Source organism: Chlorocebus sabaeus, chromosome 14, assembly GCF_047675955.1.
Source record: "Chlorocebus sabaeus isolate Y175 chromosome 14, mChlSab1.0.hap1, whole genome shotgun sequence".
NCBI classification, from domain to species: Eukaryota; Metazoa; Chordata; class Mammalia; order Primates; family Cercopithecidae; genus Chlorocebus; species Chlorocebus sabaeus.
Genome location: NC_132917.1, coordinates 28440177 through 28458647, shown reverse-complemented (window position 1 = coordinate 28458647; position 18471 = coordinate 28440177). Strand labels below are relative to the sequence as shown.

The 18471-nt window shown below is 41.9% G+C and overlaps 1 protein-coding gene across 2 annotated transcripts in view; it reads right to left on the bottom strand.

Annotated features, from left to right (window-relative positions):
• The window catches only part of PPP1CB (protein phosphatase 1 catalytic subunit beta), a 49339-nt gene extending 32558 nt beyond the window's left edge, over nt 1–16781 (bottom strand). The window contains exons 1-2 of one of the 2 annotated variants that reach the window (XM_007971068.3): nt 16563–16781; nt 16207–16345 (exon numbers count right to left, since the gene is read on the bottom strand). In XM_007971068.3, the coding sequence (XP_007969259.1) occupies nt 16207–16258 (52 nt within the window). In that variant the 5' untranslated portion in view covers nt 16259–16345; nt 16563–16781. Of the gene's footprint in view, nt 1–16206; nt 16346–16511 lie in introns of both variants that reach the window. The other variant, XM_073022889.1, reaches the window with a different exon arrangement.
• Between the last annotated feature and the right edge of the window lie 1690 nt (nt 16782–18471).

Below are 18471 nucleotides of genomic sequence, written 5' to 3'. Positions count from 1 at the left end.
GATGGGGTCACAATGGACGACTCATGGTGTAATAAGGCCTTTCTAACTTGGCAGGATTTGAACTTCCATTTTTGCCTCTCTGGCATTAGATAGATACTGAAATGTCTGCTCAGATCTTTAGCTTCTCAGCTACTGTTTTCTGCTGGGTTTCTTCTCTTGCTTATGTGTACCTCTGAAGTCAGTCAATGACTTTAGAGGGATCTGACTGCAGACTTGAGGTTAGATTCTATGTGGTTCTCTCCTCTCCTGGACTTAAGCTTCAACTGCTTTAGTGGTCCCAAACTTTCTTCCTTAGCCCAGTGAGACTGTCACTTTTTATTTGGGATCATTTTCCCTATGCCACAAACTAGGAAATGCCTCCAGGGAAAGAAGCCAGGATGACTGGTGAGCTCACACTACATGCTTCCCTTGTCAAAGATCAAAACGTCTCAACAATTTTCTGTGTTGGTTGCCTCTTCAACAATGGAATGGCTGCTGAGAAGCACACAAAATGTGATTATGCATACACTAGAAATTCAGGTGATTACATTTAAAAATTTGAGGAATGACTTGTCAAGGACTAGACACCATGGCTCCTAACTCCAATTTATTTCGCCTGACTTAATCAGTCACACAACTTTGGTGGGAGCACCAAGGTTTCCTGACTTCCAGTAAGGTAATCTTTCCACAATCATGTTCACGTTAGGAAAGGCAGAAAAACACCACCAGTGTTCAGCAAACTAAGGCCAACGGGTCAAATCTAGCACGATGCCAGTGTTTGCATGGCTTGGGGCCTACGAATATTTTTTTACATTTTTTAAATGATTGCAAAAAGCAAAACAAAAGAATCCTTTGTGACATATAAAAATTATATGAAACTCAAATTTTAGTGGCCATAAAGTTTTACTGGAGCATAGTCACTTATTTATCACTCGACACATTCATGCTATAATGGCAGCTGAGCAGCTGTGATAGACCACATACGGTACTCTCATCACTTCACACTGCTTTTTGGTGCGTCACAAATTATAGAGATGAGGTTACAACCTGACAGCGTCATGGGTGCCACGATTATTGCTGCACAGCAACATTTTACTTACTTTTACTACCAGTGCATGCTCATCAAGTCAAAGCAAGAAAAGTGGACTTTGAATGTTGTGTTTTGTAAGACACAATAAAGTGTTGATTATTTTATTATTTAATTGAGTGCTAAGGCATTGCAGTCATTATGTAGCTGTGCTAAAAAAACACAACATATACTGATGTTATCAGATGGAGCACTCACCACAGCATTCCCAATTCATAGTAAAGCAATGGTGAGGGAGGTTTTTAAAAAATTAAAACGAAATCTCATCACAGCAGAATTTCTTCACAAAAACGAAAATGAGTCCGCAACTCAAGTTTCCAGGTGGCTCATTTGTTAGCCAAGTTAAGTCATTTATCAATGGTGGGTTAATTAAATTGTGTCCGATTGGAAAAGCTGAAGAATTATGTATGTCTTGAGACAATAAACTTTTAAAGGCCATCAGCCTTTCTGTAAAAAGGGTGTAAAAAAGAGTTAAGGACATTGTGAGCAAAATTAGTAAACAATTAAAAAACAAGACAACCGGTTCTGAGTGGTGTTCCCTGCCTCTTGATGACAGGTGTTAGCAATACTTGTTATTTGGGGAGCCAATCCTGATTTGAAGTGACTGAAAAGTTACCCTCTATAAATAATCTATGTGGAACCAACTACAGGCAAGAATATTCTCAAAGCAGCTGAGAAAAACTATTTTAGTACCACCTGAAGTGGAATCTGCTAAAATATGTCACAACTGATGATGGTAAAGTAGAAAAATACTTAGTTGGACTATTTTACAAAATCTGAGAAAATGCAGGATGTTTGAAGTCTGGTGCAGTTTTTTTGTGGAAAAATATCTTAATCAGGTATTACTGAACCAGAAGCATCAAGGATCAACTTCATTTGCTCTAATGAACTTAACCACTGTCAGTTTCATGAGTATTTGTTAGTAATAAAAGCTGTATATCCTCATTTGGCCAACCACACAGGATTTTGATGGCTTAGCAGTGACAGCTTTATTGCAATTTATTTGCATTCAGGGCTGATACTGAATTTTTTCTAAACAAGAAGAACCACCCTCAATCACTATTACCAAACACAGAAGAGTTTTAGAAATTAGATTTTGCAGCAAATCTAGTAATTTCTTACCCTTTTAATTTCAGGTAGCCTCCATTCTACAAAATAGAATGAAAGCTCCCCTGAATGTTTTAAAATAAATTCAGCCTAAAATTGTAAGGCAAAAAATATATATATGAGAAACTTCTATTGTGGTAAGTCATTCTGACAACTAATACTGTCTGAATTAAAGAAGTTGTTTAATTTTTTACTTTTTGAGATGGGGTCTTGCTCTACTGCCCAGGCCAGAGTGCAGTGGTGTAATTAGGCTCACTGCAGCCTACTGGCTCAAGACATTCTCCTGCCTCAGCCTCTCAAGTAGTTGGGACTCTAGGCACATGCCACCACACCTAGCTAATTTAATTTGCTGTAAAGACAAGTCTCACTATGTTGCCCAGGCAGGTCTCAAACTCCTGAGCTCAAGTGATCGCCCTGCCTCAGCCTCCCAAAGTGCTGGGATTAAAGGTGCGAGCCACCACACCCGGTCAGCAAACTGCTTTATATATATAACCCGTGCTGTCAAGTTAAAACAAGTCAGATCTTCATTCCCACACAATTTTGCAGCAGACACATTTTTCAAACTCAAACTAGCATTCTTCAAACCTTGACTCAAGCATAAAAAAATTTCCATATATCAAAATCCATTTAACTGTGCAGCTGAGGAGCTTCCACCTAACCCTCTATTGGAAGTGATTAATCTGCAATGTAATGACATGCTAAAAGGCAAATATCAGGAGAATTCCATAAATGCTTTCCAAGTGATGAATATGCAGTTTGTTCCTATCTGTGTAAAATGACATCTTCTAACATGAAATAAATAGAATCACACTACAGATCAGCATCAAGAGATGACCACTTGCAATCAATTTTGATGACAGAACATTAACTTTGAATCTTAATTAAGCAAAATGTTTATCCTCTCCCAAAAGAATTCTGTCCTTTACTCAACCATTATATTTTACATTTTGTATCAGTGTAAAAATTTTTCCCTTGTAGGTCTTTCCAATGCACATATCCAAGGGATGTGATATATACGTGTCTGTGTGTTGTATGTATACTAAATTTTTCACTAACCTTCTGCTACTTTCCCCAGCAAGTTCTTACTTATCTAAAACAGAAAGGATGGCAAGAAAAAAGCACTAATTCCAACACCTATGCACGGTGTCTCATAAATTTTTTTTTTTTTTTTGAGACAGAGTCTCACGCTGTCGCCCAGGCTGGAGTATAATGGCATGATCTTCGCTCACTGAAACCTCCACCTCCTGGTTTCAGGTGAATCTCCTACCTTGACCTGCTGGGTAGGTGGGATTACAGGTGTGTGCCAACATGCCCAGATAATTTTTTGTGTTTTTAGTAGAGACGGGGTTTTGTCTTGTGCCCAGGCTGGTCTCGAACTCGTGACCTCAAGTGATCTGCCCACTTTGGCCTCAAAAAATCTTAGTAATCTTCACTGACCACTGGTATTCTAACTCTCACTCAACCCCCACCCCTAAGATTACATACTAATGAATGGCAGTTAAATCTAGACATCCTAATTTTTTCCTAGCATTTTCACCATATTTAGCACAAAAGCTTGCTTTTAAGTAACAAAAAGGCAGAAAAATAAAAATTCTACCATTGGCTAAAATGTGGAGTCTTTTTTTTTTTTTTTTTTTGAGATGGAGTCTCGCTCTGTTGCCCAGGCTGGAGTGCAGTGGCACAATCTTGGCTCACTGCAAGCTCTGCCTCCTGGGTTGACACCATTCTCCTTCCTCAGCCTCCCGAGTAGCTGGGACTATAGGTGCATGCTACCATGCCTGGCTAATTTTTTTGTATTTTAAGTACAGACAGGGTTTCACCATGTTAGCCAGGATGGTCTCAATCTCCTGACCTCGTGATCTGTCTGCCTCGGCCTCCCAAAGTGCTGGGATTACAGGCGTGAGCCACCGCACCCGGCCCCCTTTGTTTTTTCATTCTTTCTCTCTCGCTTTCCTTCTCCCTCTCCCTCTCCCACTCTGTCTTCCTCCCCTCCTCCTCGTCTTTCTCTATGCACACAACACACACATGGTTTTAAGTGAAAAAAAATTAGGCAGCTGCCATACTTCCCTCTCATTTTAGGCTTGCCTGTTAAGAATAATTAATGTGGGCCTGGCGCGGTGGCTCACACCTGTAATCCCAGCATTTCGGGAGACTGAGGTGGGCAGATCATGAGGTCAGGAGTTCAAGACCAGCCTGACCAACATGGTGAAACCCCTTCTCTACTAAAAATACAAAAATAAGCCAGGTGCGGTGGCACGCACCTGTAATCCCGGCTACTCGGGAGGCTGAGGCAGAAGAATCACTTGAACTTGGGAGGCAAAGGTAGCAATGAGCTGAGATGGTGCCACTGCACTCCAGCCAGGGTGACAGTGAGACTCCGCCTCAAAACAAAAGAATAACTAACGTGGATTCAGAGCCCAAAATGGCCGTTAGCGGCTCTGTGTAATACCACAAATTGACTGTAACATTGTGTATATATAAAAAAAAATATATATATATATATATTTTTTAACTGCATTGACATCTGCTTTGATAGTACAAAAGCAAGGATGGGTAAAACTGTTAGTGTCTCAATACACATCAAGTCAGTGGCACCAAACCCCACTGGTAGTCACTGTGTTGTTCACAGCAACACACAAAAGTGAAACACGAAAAAGGCAGCTTCATGTATGCCCTTCGGTAAAGCAGTAAAAATGATCAACTTGATTAAACTTCGATCTTTGAATACACCTATTTAACAATCTACATGATAAAAGGGAAATGCCCACAAAGCACTCCCACTGCATCCCAAAGTACAATGGCTGTCGCAAAGGAAAGCACTCCTGTGACTCTTTTAGTTCCAAGCTGACCTAGACACTTTTTTTCACTAAACACTTTTACTGGAAAGTATAACTGACAAACTATGGTTATTCAGACTTAGATATTCAACAGATACGCGTGAAAATGAACAAAGTGACCCTGTTATTTCAAGGAAAACAACTGACAGTACTTGTTGCCAACAGTAAAATTCAAGCTTTCAAGTTACAAACCAAAATTCTAGAAACCCTGTAATCAGCACCATGAATCTGACAGCTTCCCCATAGTTAAGGACTCTTCTGATGAGATCTTGTAACATCAACAAATGTCATTTCTGGATACTGTATTACATAATAAGCTGTTTCAACATCTGGACATCTGCATAACTCAGCTGAATCAGTATTATCCAAATGAACAATGCATATTATAAAGTCACGTGTAAGATCCATTTAAAGTACAAGAAAGATCAATGGATTTTAATGTAAGAGAACAAAAAAATTCATGGATATAATTTCAGATTCCACATCTCTTTTAAAATTAACCTTTAAAAAACCACCACTTGCTAATTGTTGGTAAAAACATCAGAGAATACCCACAATCATCTAAAAGAGCTATTAAACTACTACTCCTTTTTCTAACTACGTTATCTGTAGGAATACAGATTTTCTTCATATTCAACTAAAACAACGTATCAAAAGACTGAAACAAAACAGAGATGTGAATTCAGCTGTCTTCTGTTTAAAAGACTAAATTAGATTTGTGTAAAATGATGGCACTCTTCTCACATTTTTGCTTTAGAAAAGTTATCTTCATAAAAAACATTTATGCTAAAATGTAATAAGTTGCTACTTAAAGAACAGATATGTATTTATTTAGAGACAGAGTGTCACTCCGTCACCCAGGCTGGAGTGCAGTGGCACAATCTCAGCTCACTGCCACCTCTGCCTCCTGGGTTCAAGCACTTCTTGTGCCTCAGTCTCCCAAGCAGCTGGGATTACAGGCATGTGACACCACGCCCAACTAACTTTTTTATATTTTTAGAAGGGATGGGATTTCACCATGTTGCCCAGGCTGGTCTTGAACTCCTGGCCTCAAGCAATTCTACCCGCTTCTGCCTCCCGAAAAGTGCTGGGATTACACGTGTGAGCTACCACACCCAGCCAAGAACAGAAAGTTTTAAATTCTCAGTTTTAACTTCTAATGCAACATTGTTAAATACCTCACATAAATAAAAGCTCGTTTTCAATTCTTTATACATATGGAGAATTTGAGAGTAAGGGGGTCTCAAGACTCAAAGTTTAAGAAACACTGCCCTATAGTTCTTGGCCAAAAGCAAGCACACAAGAGCGCAAAATCACTTTTCACCATTTTAACCTACCTAGAAATACCTGTCCCTCTCAGCACCAACACTGATATGTCAAACCAGATTATAAACGCTGAATAACGGGAATAGTAACGAAACTGTTATACATAACTTACATACTAGAATGATGGTCATATGCAATAAACAGAAAGTGCAGGAAACAGTATCTGTCACATACTTACAAGAAAGCCTTCTCGAAATTAGTATAGGGAAGTTCCAGGACTCAGTGGCACAAAGAGCTCTCTGTTACATATTTCCTAGCTCAGGTTTGTACTAAGCAATAATGATGGCTAACATTTTCTGACCTTTAATGTGTCAAGAATTGTTTGAAGGCACTATCATATATGCAGAAGAAACTGGGGCAGGGCTGAAATACACCCAGAACCTGTGTCCTTAATCATTATATAAGATGGCATCCCAATGTATCAATATTTACTAATATTTCTTGAGTAAACACTTAACTGAGTAAACATCTGATTATCATTCAGGATTCACATAATTCTAGTAGTTGGGGGTCCGAAATTCACAAAAGTGATTCCTGTCATCTAAAATTAGACCTCACTCTTTCTCACTGATAAGTTTGCAAGTTTCTCCCCCTCAGAGGCGCGATGGCTCATGCCAGTAATCCTAGCACTTTGGAAGGCCAAGGTGGGTGAATCATCAGGTCAGGAGTTCAAGACCAGCCTGGCCAACATAGTGAAATCCCATCTCTACTAAAAATACAAAAAATGAGCTGGGCCCACTGGTGGCAGGCGCCTGTAATCCCAGCTACTCATGAGGCTGAGGCAGGAGAATCGCTAGAACCCAGGAGGCAGAGGCTGCAGTGAGCCGAGATTGCGCCACTGCACTCTGGCCTGGGCGACGGTGTGAGACTCTGTCTCGGGGAAAAAAAAAAAAAAAAAGGTCTGGTCTTTTTGTCTCGCTAGTTTGGCTCAAGTATCGATAGTAATTCAAATAAAAGGCTCGATGCAAACCACATTGAGGAAACATACAAGTACCTATAAAGATTCCTTCTTAATTTACTATTTAAAGTTTTAAAATAAGTGATTACAACTGCTAGATATGATATTAGTGAAAGTTATGTAATATCTGACATCCCTTACCTTTGATATGAAAACTTAGATTTTGATTTCTCCAAATCTTGAGAATGAGAGATAGGACTACGGGGAAGGTTAAAATGGTGTCAGACAAATACAGTTATACATTGTTTACCAAAGGGATACTTCCTGAGAGATGCAGTTAGGTGATTTTGTTGTTGTGCAAACATCATAGAGCGGATTCACACAAACCTAGATGGTATAGTCTATTGCTCTTAGGCTACAAAGCATGATGCACACTATGTTACCGTACTGAATACTGTAGGCTACTGTAACACAGTGAGTGCTTGTGTATCTAAACACAGAAAAGGCACAATATATATACAGTAATAAAGATAAAAATATTTCTTTCTTCCAGAATTAAGCTTTGCTTACTGTTAACATTTTTTACTTTAGAAACTTAAAAATTTTCTTAAACGTTCTGAATTTTACAGTAACAATTAGCTTAAAACAAAAACATATCATACAGCTGTACAGTATTTTCTTTATATCCTTATCCTATAAGCCTTTTTCTATTTTTAAAAATATTTTTTACTTTTTAAACGTTTGTTAAAAACTAAGACATATACATACACATTAGCCTAGGCCTACAGAGTCAGGATCATCAATATTCCACTTCCACATCTTCACTGGAAGGTCTTCAGGGGAAGTAACACACATGGAGCCATCACCTCCCAGGATAACATTGCTTTTCTCCTGGAATGCCACCTGAAGGACATGCCTGAGGTGGTTTTAAGTCAACTAGTTTTTAAAAATAAGAATACACTCCAGAGCCCAGGGCCCGGTGTGGTGGCTCCCACCTGTAATCTCAACACTTTGGGAGGCGAAGGTGGGCGGATCACCTGAGGTCAGGAGATCAATACCATCCTGGCTAACATGGTGAAACCCTCTCTCTACCAAAAATACAAAAAATTAGCCAGGTGTGGTGGCGCACGCCTATAATCCCAGCTTCTCAGGAGGATGAGGTAGGAGAATCGCTTGAACCCGGGAGGCGGAGGTTGTGGTGAGCTGAGATCACGTCATTGCACTCCAGCCTGGGCAACAAGAGCAAAACTCCGTCTCAAAAAAAAAAAAAGTAAATAAATAACATAGCTGTTTATTACCACTATCAAACATTATGTACTCTATATAATTGTGTTATACTTTTTTTCTCTTTTTTTTGGAAATGCAGTCTCACTCTTTCACCCAGGCCGGAGAGCAGTGGTGCAATCTTCACTCTTGGCAACCTCCACCTCCCAGATTCAAGCGATTCTCCTGCCTCAGCCTCCTGAGTAACTGGGATTACAGGCATATGCATGCCACCAAGCCCAGCTAATTTTTGTATTTTTAGTAGACATGGAGAGTCACCATGTTGGCCAGGCTGGTCTCAAACTCCTGACCTCAAGAGGTTCACCTGCCTTGGCCTCCCAAAGTGCTGGGATTACAGGCATGAGCCACCACGCCTGGCCTGTGTTATACTTTTACACAACTGGCAGTGCAACAGGTTTATACCAGCACTACCACAAACGTAAGTAATGCGTTGCACTATGACATTATACCTATGATGTCACTAAGTGACAGGAATTTTTCAGTTCCATTCTAATCTTACAGGACCCCTAACTATCTTACATGAAGTCCACTGTTGACCACAACATCATTTGATGGAGCATATGACTATACTCAAAGCAAGAAAGTGTTTTGGTCACCTTGCAACTGACCAGATGGGAACTTCTGTTACTTAGGGATATTCTGACTAACATTCTTAGAACAAAATTCCTTTATGGTGAAATATGCTATGTTAAAATCTCCCAATTATGCAAGTGTGGGTATGCATCAAAAACCAAAGGCTATTCCCTCTAGGATATGCACATATCATTAATATCTCCATTTGTCTTTGCACAGATGCAGGTAAATTTGGCAAGGGAGGGTTCTGAGGCCTGTGATATTCATGAGGGTTATACACACTCTCATAATAGTTTAGAGGCAGAATAAAGGACAACAGCCCCCGCCCTTTTCCCTCCTGTATGACAAGTACCCATCTAGACCAAGGACTGACTTCCTCTATCAAACCAGGAAAAAAATGGCTACTGGTTGTTTACACTTGAATAAGCCTTGAAATGGCTATTTAAAGCTGCTAGAAGCAGTGGTTGCTGCCTAAGGGTATAAATTTGTATCCAATCACAAATCCTAGAAGACTCGACTGGGAATCCCTATCCACCACACCACTGCTAAACCTAATGACATTTATGAACTATTTCTTCCTCTTGCCTCCCTATATGCCACCAAGATTCCAGAATAACCTTTCAGAAATATATAAAGAATTTTAGTCAGTATTTCTAAATATCTTAACATTCCTTCATACCTGTATTATTTTACCTCTGTTAAAAATGCCTGAGAATGGGGCTGGGTGCCTGTAATCCCAGAACTTTGGGAGGCCAAGGTGGGAGGACTGCCTGAGCCCAGGAGTTTGAGACCAGGCTGGGCAACAAAGTGAGATTCTGTGTCTACCAATTTTTTTTCATTAGTGGTACATGCCTGTGGTCCCAGCTACTTGTGAGGCTGAGGTAGAAGGATCACTTGAGCCCAGAAGGTTGAGGCTGCAGGTGAGCCGTGTTCATGCCACTGTACTCCAACCTGGTGACAGAGCCAGACCCTGCCACCAAAAAAAAACAAAATAAATAAAAAATGCATGGCATTGGAATGTATACTCTTAAAAGTAATAAACGTGGAGAGTAAGAAAGAAAAAGACCTACTAGATGCAACTATCTTCCCAATTAATCCTGAATCTTAATATAGTTCTGTCTCTAGATTCAATTTAAATAATGTATAAATTCCAACGAATTTTCATCTTGGATTTAGATATTGACCAGAAAAGCTCCAGGTCTGCCTTCAGATAGCAAAATAAAAACACCCCTGGGCTACTTCTTCAAACTGTCAGTTTCCCTTACTCGCTGAACTAATTCAGAGAAAACAAACACCTAATCTCTGAATCAGTTAAAAAATAAACCACGACCTTTATGTCTCCTCTAGTATCTCATCCAGAAGAATCAACGAGATAAAATATTCCTTGGGTGATCTCCCCCACTCCCCAAAGTGCTCTTTTTTTCTAACAAGTCTAGCTGTACATCCACACACAATACTTTCCCTACAGAAGTGGAGGTTGTCAGGAACAACTGACACTTCTTTCAAACTGCCTAACCTTTAGACTGCTGGTCGGAATTAAACAATTTACTCAGTAAAGTGGCCTTAAACAATCTGGCAGTTCCTCAAAAGTTAAACATAGGGTTACCATATGACCTAGAAATTTCACTCCCAGCTATATACCCAAGTGAACTGAAAGTATATGCCCACAAAAAAAACTTATACACAAATGTTGACAGCAGCACTACAAGTATTCACCAGCCAAAAGAAGAAAACAAAATGTCCATCAACTGATGAATGAATTAAAAATATGATATATACATACAATGGAATATTATTCAATCATAAAAGAATAAAGTACTGCTACATACTACAACAAAGATGAATGCTAAAAACATTAAAAGCAACCAGTCACAAAAGACAACATATTGTACGATTTCATTTGTATGAAACATCCAGAATAGGCAAACCTAAGAGACAAAAAAGGTAGATTAGTGGGGGCCAGGAGGGAATGGAGAGAAATGGGAAGTGTCTGCTACTGGAAACAGGGTTTTTTTGGGGGGTATTTGTGTATGAAAATGTTCACTGTGGTGATGGCTGCACAACTCTGTAGTATACTAAAAATCGTATACTCTAAATAGGCAAACTGTATGGTATGTGAATTATATCTGGATAAAGCTGTCATCTTAAAACAGAGGGCTTTAATACACTTTCATTAATCTATTTCACTTTTTGGCCGGGTGCAGTGGCTCACGCCTGTAATCCCAGCACTTTGGGAGGCCGAGGCAGACAGATCGATCACGAGGTCAGGAGATGGAGACCATTCTGGCTAACACGGTGAAAACCCGTCTCTAATAAAAATACAAAAAATTAACCGGGCCTGGTGGCAGGCGCCTGTAGTCCCAGTTACTAGGGAGGCTGAGGCAGGAGAATGGCCTGAATCCGGGAGGCGGAGCTTGCAGTGAGCTGAGATCATGCCACTGCACTCCAGCCTGGGCGACAAAGTGAGACTCCGTTTCAAAAAAAAAAAAAATCGATTTCACTTTTCAAATCTATTCATTTATTTTTTTAGCCTTCAAAAGGACACTAAAAGCTGGGTACAGAAGCTCGCACCTGTAATCCCAACACTTCGGGAAGCCAAGGCTGGAGGATTGCTTGAGCACAGGGGTTCAAGACCAGACTGGGCAACCAACATAGGGAGACCCCGTCTCTACCAAAATAAAAAAAATTAGCCAGGCGAGGTGTCATGTGCCTGTGGTCCCACCCACTAAGGAGGTTGAGGCAGGAGGACTGATTGAGACCAGGAGGTAGAGGCCGCAGTGAGTCATGATCAAGCCACTGCACTCCAGCCTGTCTTGAAAAGGAAAAGTTAAAAGTGTAGCCTGTCAGCCTAACTAAATCTTAAGAGTACTATACATGTTTCACGAGAAAAAAAAGACACTAAAAGATCACAAGCAGTGTCACAAATTCAGACATTTGACAGGTCAAAGTTAAATGAAAAATGAATTTAAAAAACAAAACAGGTACACACATATCCCAAGATTTTCATAAAACTGTAAGTGGGCCAAAAATGTAACACAATCACATTCTGCTATGGAACTTTACACAGTGCTAATATTCTACAACTCATATTGTAATAGTCAAGTTCGGCTTCGTGGTAATATGTTAAAAAACACTTGAAGAAAAACTTTTCTATCACACAGCAAATCGCTTTTGGGTATTTCTGAAGACAATTCAATGACAAGGGAAAATGTTCATGATGTAACACTACATGAAAAATTAACTCATAAAGTTATGTAAGAAATATTCTAATGACGTAAAGCACATGAATTTTACAAAGTATACTTTAAACAAAAACATCAAAATTTCAACAAGTTAGCTCTTGATTGTGGAATTACAAGGGACTTCTTGAAAGAATGCTGCCCTTTCATAATCAGAAAAAAGCAAATTCTAAACAGTTTCATATTATAACATATATGATACATAATAGACATACTATATGAACTAGCACATTCCAGTTTTTAAATACCTGGATCAAGACTGTGGTTGGGAACAGAGCTGGCACTATCTTATTCACCCAGCAGCAATTTTCTATACTAACCTCCTCCCAAATGCATTAGATTCTACTAATTTCACTTCACTTCCTCCAAAATAAACTTAGCACTTATAGTTTGAATGAAGTTCCCCCAGGTGATTCTGCTATACTCTCATTTCCCACCCCTTTGAGAACCACTCATCTAAGAAAGAAGCTTTTACGGGATTTTCCAGAATAGTCTACAAACTAGCTTCAATTTAAATGATCAAAACACTATGATAAGCCACAAGAATGTGGCCAACAGGGTCACTACAGGGGATAAAGTAGAAGTCTTTGGTTTTTAGTTCCAAGCAAAACTTAATCCAAGAAAACATACTGAAAGAATATGCACCATCCAAATAATAAAATCAGTATTTGTTTTACATTAAATGGCATGTATGTATTAAAATGACCTAAAGGACTATTTGAAAACACCATATCAAGGTTGGGCATGGTAGCACACTCCTGTAATCCCAGCACTTTGGGAGGCCGAGGCGGGTGGATCACTTGAGGATGGAAGTTCGACACCAGCCAGGCCAGCACGGTGAAACTCTACTAAAAATACAAACTTAGCCGCAGTGTGGTGGCACACGATTGTAGTCCCAGTTACTGGGGAGGCTGAGGCAGAAGAATCGCTTGGACCTGGGGGGGCGGAGGTTGCAGTGAGCTGAGATCACCCCACCGCACTCCAGCCTGGCTGACAAGAGAAAAACTCTGCCTCAAAAAAAAAAAAAAAAAAAAAACTTATCAATAATATGCCCACCTAAAAAAGAAAAACAAAAAGCAACTCATAAAATGTAGTCACCAGAAGTGTGTACAACTGATCGGCGATTTAATATAGTAAAAAAGAAAAAACAATCAGGAATATGTTGTGGGGCTACAATCAGTATTTTAAAATGAGATCAGATCCTGCTCAATGTTCTCCCCAACGCAGAGAAATTCTTGCCAAATTTTTACTTACACGTTCATTTGACACTAAAAACACTAACCACAGTTACTCTTGCTAGGCAGCTTTATGAAATATCATGAACTAGAATGTAATATCATTGAAAATCCAGGTGGACAAAATTTTCTTTGAAGATTAAAAATAATTATTTACTAGAAAATTCAAGTCTGCTCTGGACAAGTCTTCCCATAGGCCTCGATTTGGGAAGGAGGTGAAAAACCAAGAATATTTAAGAATCCCTGGGTAGCACTGTCAAACTAAATATGCTTCTGTAGGATGAAGAAGTACTGAAACCTACTGATAGAATGTGTGAACACAGAACACAGAGAAGGCTGAAAAAGCCTGAAAGTCACTTGTTTAGACTCGGAGCTCCTTGAGTGAAGAGACTGTGTCTTGTCTTAGGATTGCTGGTGCCTGGCAAGGACGAGATCAACATGTTAACGCTTGCTAAATTGAGAGAAACGTGTCTGGACTACAATTCTTACCCCCCTCCCAAAAAAAGGAAAGAAAATTGTACAAAACCAAATATTTAATTTGAATTCACAAAAACAAATGGAATCACTTAGACTATTCTTCCCCCAATGTCTTTTCCAGTAACCTTGCACAACCCACTCGTGAAGTTTAAGTACCTGTAATCATAAAAAGGTGCATCTAATTTAAAAGGATACAAACATTTTAAAACATAAATCTGTTTTATGCCTATAAAATAGATGGAAAATGAAATAAAATATAAAGAAGTTGAGATACAAATACATTTTTAAAATATTTAAATTTACAAGCAAAGTTTAAAATATATAAAATGGGGTCCGGCGCGATGGCTCACGCCGGTAATCCCAGCACTTTGGGAGGCTGAGGCGGGTGGATCACGAGGTCAAGAGTTCAAGACCAGCCTGGCCAAGATGGTGAAACCTCCGTCTCTTCAAAAACACACAAAAAAATTAGCCGGGCATGATGGCGGAGTGCCTGTACTCGGGAGGCTGAGGCGGAAGAATTGCTCCAACGCGGGAGGCGGAGGTTGCAGTGAGCTGAGACCGTGCCATTGCACTCCAGCCTGGGAGACACAGTGAGACTCCGTCGGGGGGGGGGAGGAGCGGGGGAGAGTAGGCCTCTACTTTCCCAAATGTAAACAAGACATATACATTTTTAAATTAACTGTATTTCTCTCATAGAACAGTTACAAAATACAATTTTTCTTCAAAGCAAATTTCTCAAAGACCCAGCAAGATGTTCACATCTGAAACAAAGTCTTAGGTAGTGAACACTGACTGCAGGCACCAGGGGGCCTCCCAGGAATAACTTGATAGTAAAGGAAAAGGTAAATAAGAGTTCCTGGTAAAACTTTTGCTTCCTATTCAGTCTCAAGACTGCTGGATGGCTTTCACTTCTGGAGCAAATATACAGTATTTAGTTACAGAACGGCTACACACAGAACTTGGGTTTTAGACACTGATACATTCGTTGAAAAAAACCAGTTACCCCTCCCCCATTAAAATATTCTTTGATGATTTTCCAAATTTAAGTACATGTTGCTTTACTGTAGCAAACAATTATCTTAAGGTAATTTGAAAGCAAACAGTACACATGCAATCCTTCGATGGCGGCTAACAAAGAGGCCTCTAAATTGTTTAAAAGGGATTAATGGCTTTTCTACACACTCACAAAACAATTAGTGATGACGAAAATTTTAGGGTAGAAGGACTGTTTGGCATTTAACTTGGAATAATATCCTGCAATGAATCAATACATTTAACTCCTGGCTAGTCCAACTCTTCGCTTTCCCCCCTTGCCTTCCCACCAACATAAAACTATTCGATAAGAACACCAGGGCCCGGAAAGTTCAAATGCTGCGTAGACTTGCAAATACCTTTCGAACACAAGACAGGCTTTAAAAATAGATCTTCACTAAGTTCTGCAGAAATTAAGCTCTGCTCAAATCAAACGCAAAAGCCAACATCTACATACATCACATTTCTTACGTGCATCTTCAACCTGATCAAATATTTTGTCTTACAATTTTTTTAGGCCAAATAACAAATAGTAGATAAATTCCCGCTAATTTTATCCTCTCTTTCAGAAGAATCCATTCTATGGCATCGTGTAAAAATGCAGAGCAGACGAAGCATTCCTCTTACGGACAGGTTTATATATATATACATAAAATTCACTCCCGGAACGACAATCGGAGGCAGCCAAGGGCAATGCACAAAGAGAACAGAGAAGAAACATTGATTCCACGGACACACAAAGCCCGGTGGCAGGCATCCTCTCCCCCTCCTCGGAGGGGTCACCGGAGGCGAGCACGACGGCGCGCGGACCCCGGCGGCCTTTCCGAAACGCTGTCTCCCGCAGACCCGCTCCGCACAGCCGCCGGCAGGCGGTCCTGGCCACCAAGGGTCCGCGGGAATGGCCCCCTCTCCCCCGATCTCCCCTGACCGCGCTCCCGGAGGCCGCTCCCCGGCGCCTAGCAGCCTCCTCGCCCCCTCCTCGGCTGGTCTGCCGCGCCGCGCTCCCAGAGACTGTCTCGGGGCGGGAAAAGAGGTCCCCTCGCGTTTCGGCGGCGGAGGTGGGCGGAGGTGGACGCAGGGGTCGGCGGCGGCGCCCGACCTCCCTCCGTCCCGCGGTCCGGCGAGCACTCACCCTCCAGCAGCCGGGTGATGAGGCTGTCCACGTTCAGCTCCCCGTCCGCCATCTTGTCGGCACAGACTCTCCTTCCCAGCAGCGGGAACAAGGGCTTCTCGGCGGCGGAGGCTGCGGCGATGGCTCGGCGTTCTCTCACCTACAAGTCACGCGGCGTTTCGACCCCGGCTCCAACTCCCCCTTTTCCCGGGCCCTCCCCCCACCCCCTCCCCGCCGGGTACCGAGAGCGCGCGCACACTCGGAGGCACCCACGGAAAATAAATAAATAAACAAGAGGGGCCCCCACAAACAGGGCCGCGTCAGACCAAGGCCGCCACCTCCTCGTCCTCGGCACCGCCCAGCTCCGCAAAGCTCACCAGCGCCGCCGACGGCCCCACCCGCAGAGCCACTCACTCCGCACGTCCCTTGCGCGCCGCCGCGTCACGCAGCTCTCCGCGCAGGCGCGCGGCGCGCTCCCCGCCGAGGTTCCCCTCGACGCCTGGGCCTCCGCGCAGCCGCACTGGAGCGGCTTCTGCCGCCGCCGTCTTCGCGCAGGTGCGTCGCCCTCTCTCTCCACGTACACGGCACCGAGTTTCGCTGCCGCGGCGCAGGCGCCAAGGAGGTTCCCGGCTTTGCCGCTCGGAGGAAGCCCCGGTTACGCAGAGCGCGCTGGGGCAGGGCTCACCTTCCTCCTCCTCTGCTTCACTGGCGTTGTCCAGAGGTGGTGGTTGCACCCTTTTGGCCTCGCTTTCCTTTTCGTGGCTTCATACCTTAGATCTGCAAGCAGATCCTCGTGTTTCTTCCGTTAGCCGGGAAACGCGAACTGCAGCGTTTGGAACCCGGGTTTGCGCTTGTGAAAAGCAAGAAGGGGTTAACTCTGCTTGAGTTCGACATTGCAAATAAAGGTCTTTAACCCCGGTGGTTCTACAAAATTAGTTCCGCAGGGATTCTGGTTGAAAGAAGAGTTAAAGTGGGCCCTGTAGGAGTCAGCAATAATACAATTTTACATGGGTGCATATGGCTGCCTGTGTCTAGCGCTTTCACACATCTTGTATCTCCATCCACGCCGTGGGTATCTTTTTTCCACAGTGTGTTTCTGTTGCTGCTTCCAGTATATTGCTTAATCATCCTACCTGGTAATTATTTATGCATTTTTCTCCCACTCTCGACTCAGCTCCTAGGGGATAAAAACACACTAACTTATCTTTGTGCCCACAGCACCCACCAAATATTTCCATCACGTAATACTGCCTCTAGAAAGGCAGGAGGAGAGGCAGTCACGCTAAGGATCTAGGCAAGCCAGATCTTTTGTCCTGTTTTAGGAGGTGGCCAACCCTTACTTATTCCACAGGTGTTTTTCCGGAAACTCAGATCTAATATTGCCCCAAGTCCAAGGCAGTACTTCTCCCACTCACATATCACTAGTAGTAGCTAACATTTGTTCATATCCCTGTATGTGCTGTGCCACTGTTTTAAATGTTACACCCGCGTTACCTCATTTAATCCTTATAACAGCCCTGTGAGGTAGGTACTATTATTATCTCTGCTTTGTAGATGGGATTTACCGAGGCACAGATGGTTAAAAAACCTAGCCCAAATCACACAAGTAAGCAGCAGAGCTGGGATTCAAACCCAGGCATGTAGTGCTAGAGTCTGCATTCTTAACAATTGTGATATTCTCCCTCTCCGTGAATGTGGGCTGAGATGCTGAAACAGGCACGTGCTGTGGGGGAGAAGCAGCTTTGTCCAACCAAGTGCTTTCTAATGTCCAGATGACATAGAGCTAGGATTTCCTAATGCTTTTTTCCCCCTAGTTTTCTCTCCATTTCAGGACTGAGTTTGTGCATCGATTGTGAACACAACAGGCAGTAAGCTATAATGGTGGTCCTCGCTGGAGTAGTTTTCACAGAGTCTGCAGTAATTTGTGGAGATGAACTGGCAGTTCTCTGTAGTTTTCATAGATCACTGCCAGTTCATTTTGAGGCCTTCAGGAGTGAAGACCTGGGTCATCATCGCTCTTTGTTGTTTTATTAAATTTATTACACCCTACTTTATTCCAGAGGAAAGGATTTAACGTAGTTGACATAAATGTGTACAGCAGGGTAAATTAAAAATGAGTACAGAGAAAAATAGGATGAAAGAAAACTGTGAGTGGGAAAGATAAGATTAAGCCAGCAGTTTCGTATGCAAAATGCATGGTGTAAGGTCCTATTGGTTTGCTGGAGATAGGCCACACATATGACTCCCAGTTTTCTAGCAACCAAGAAAAAGATCAGTTGCAAGTAG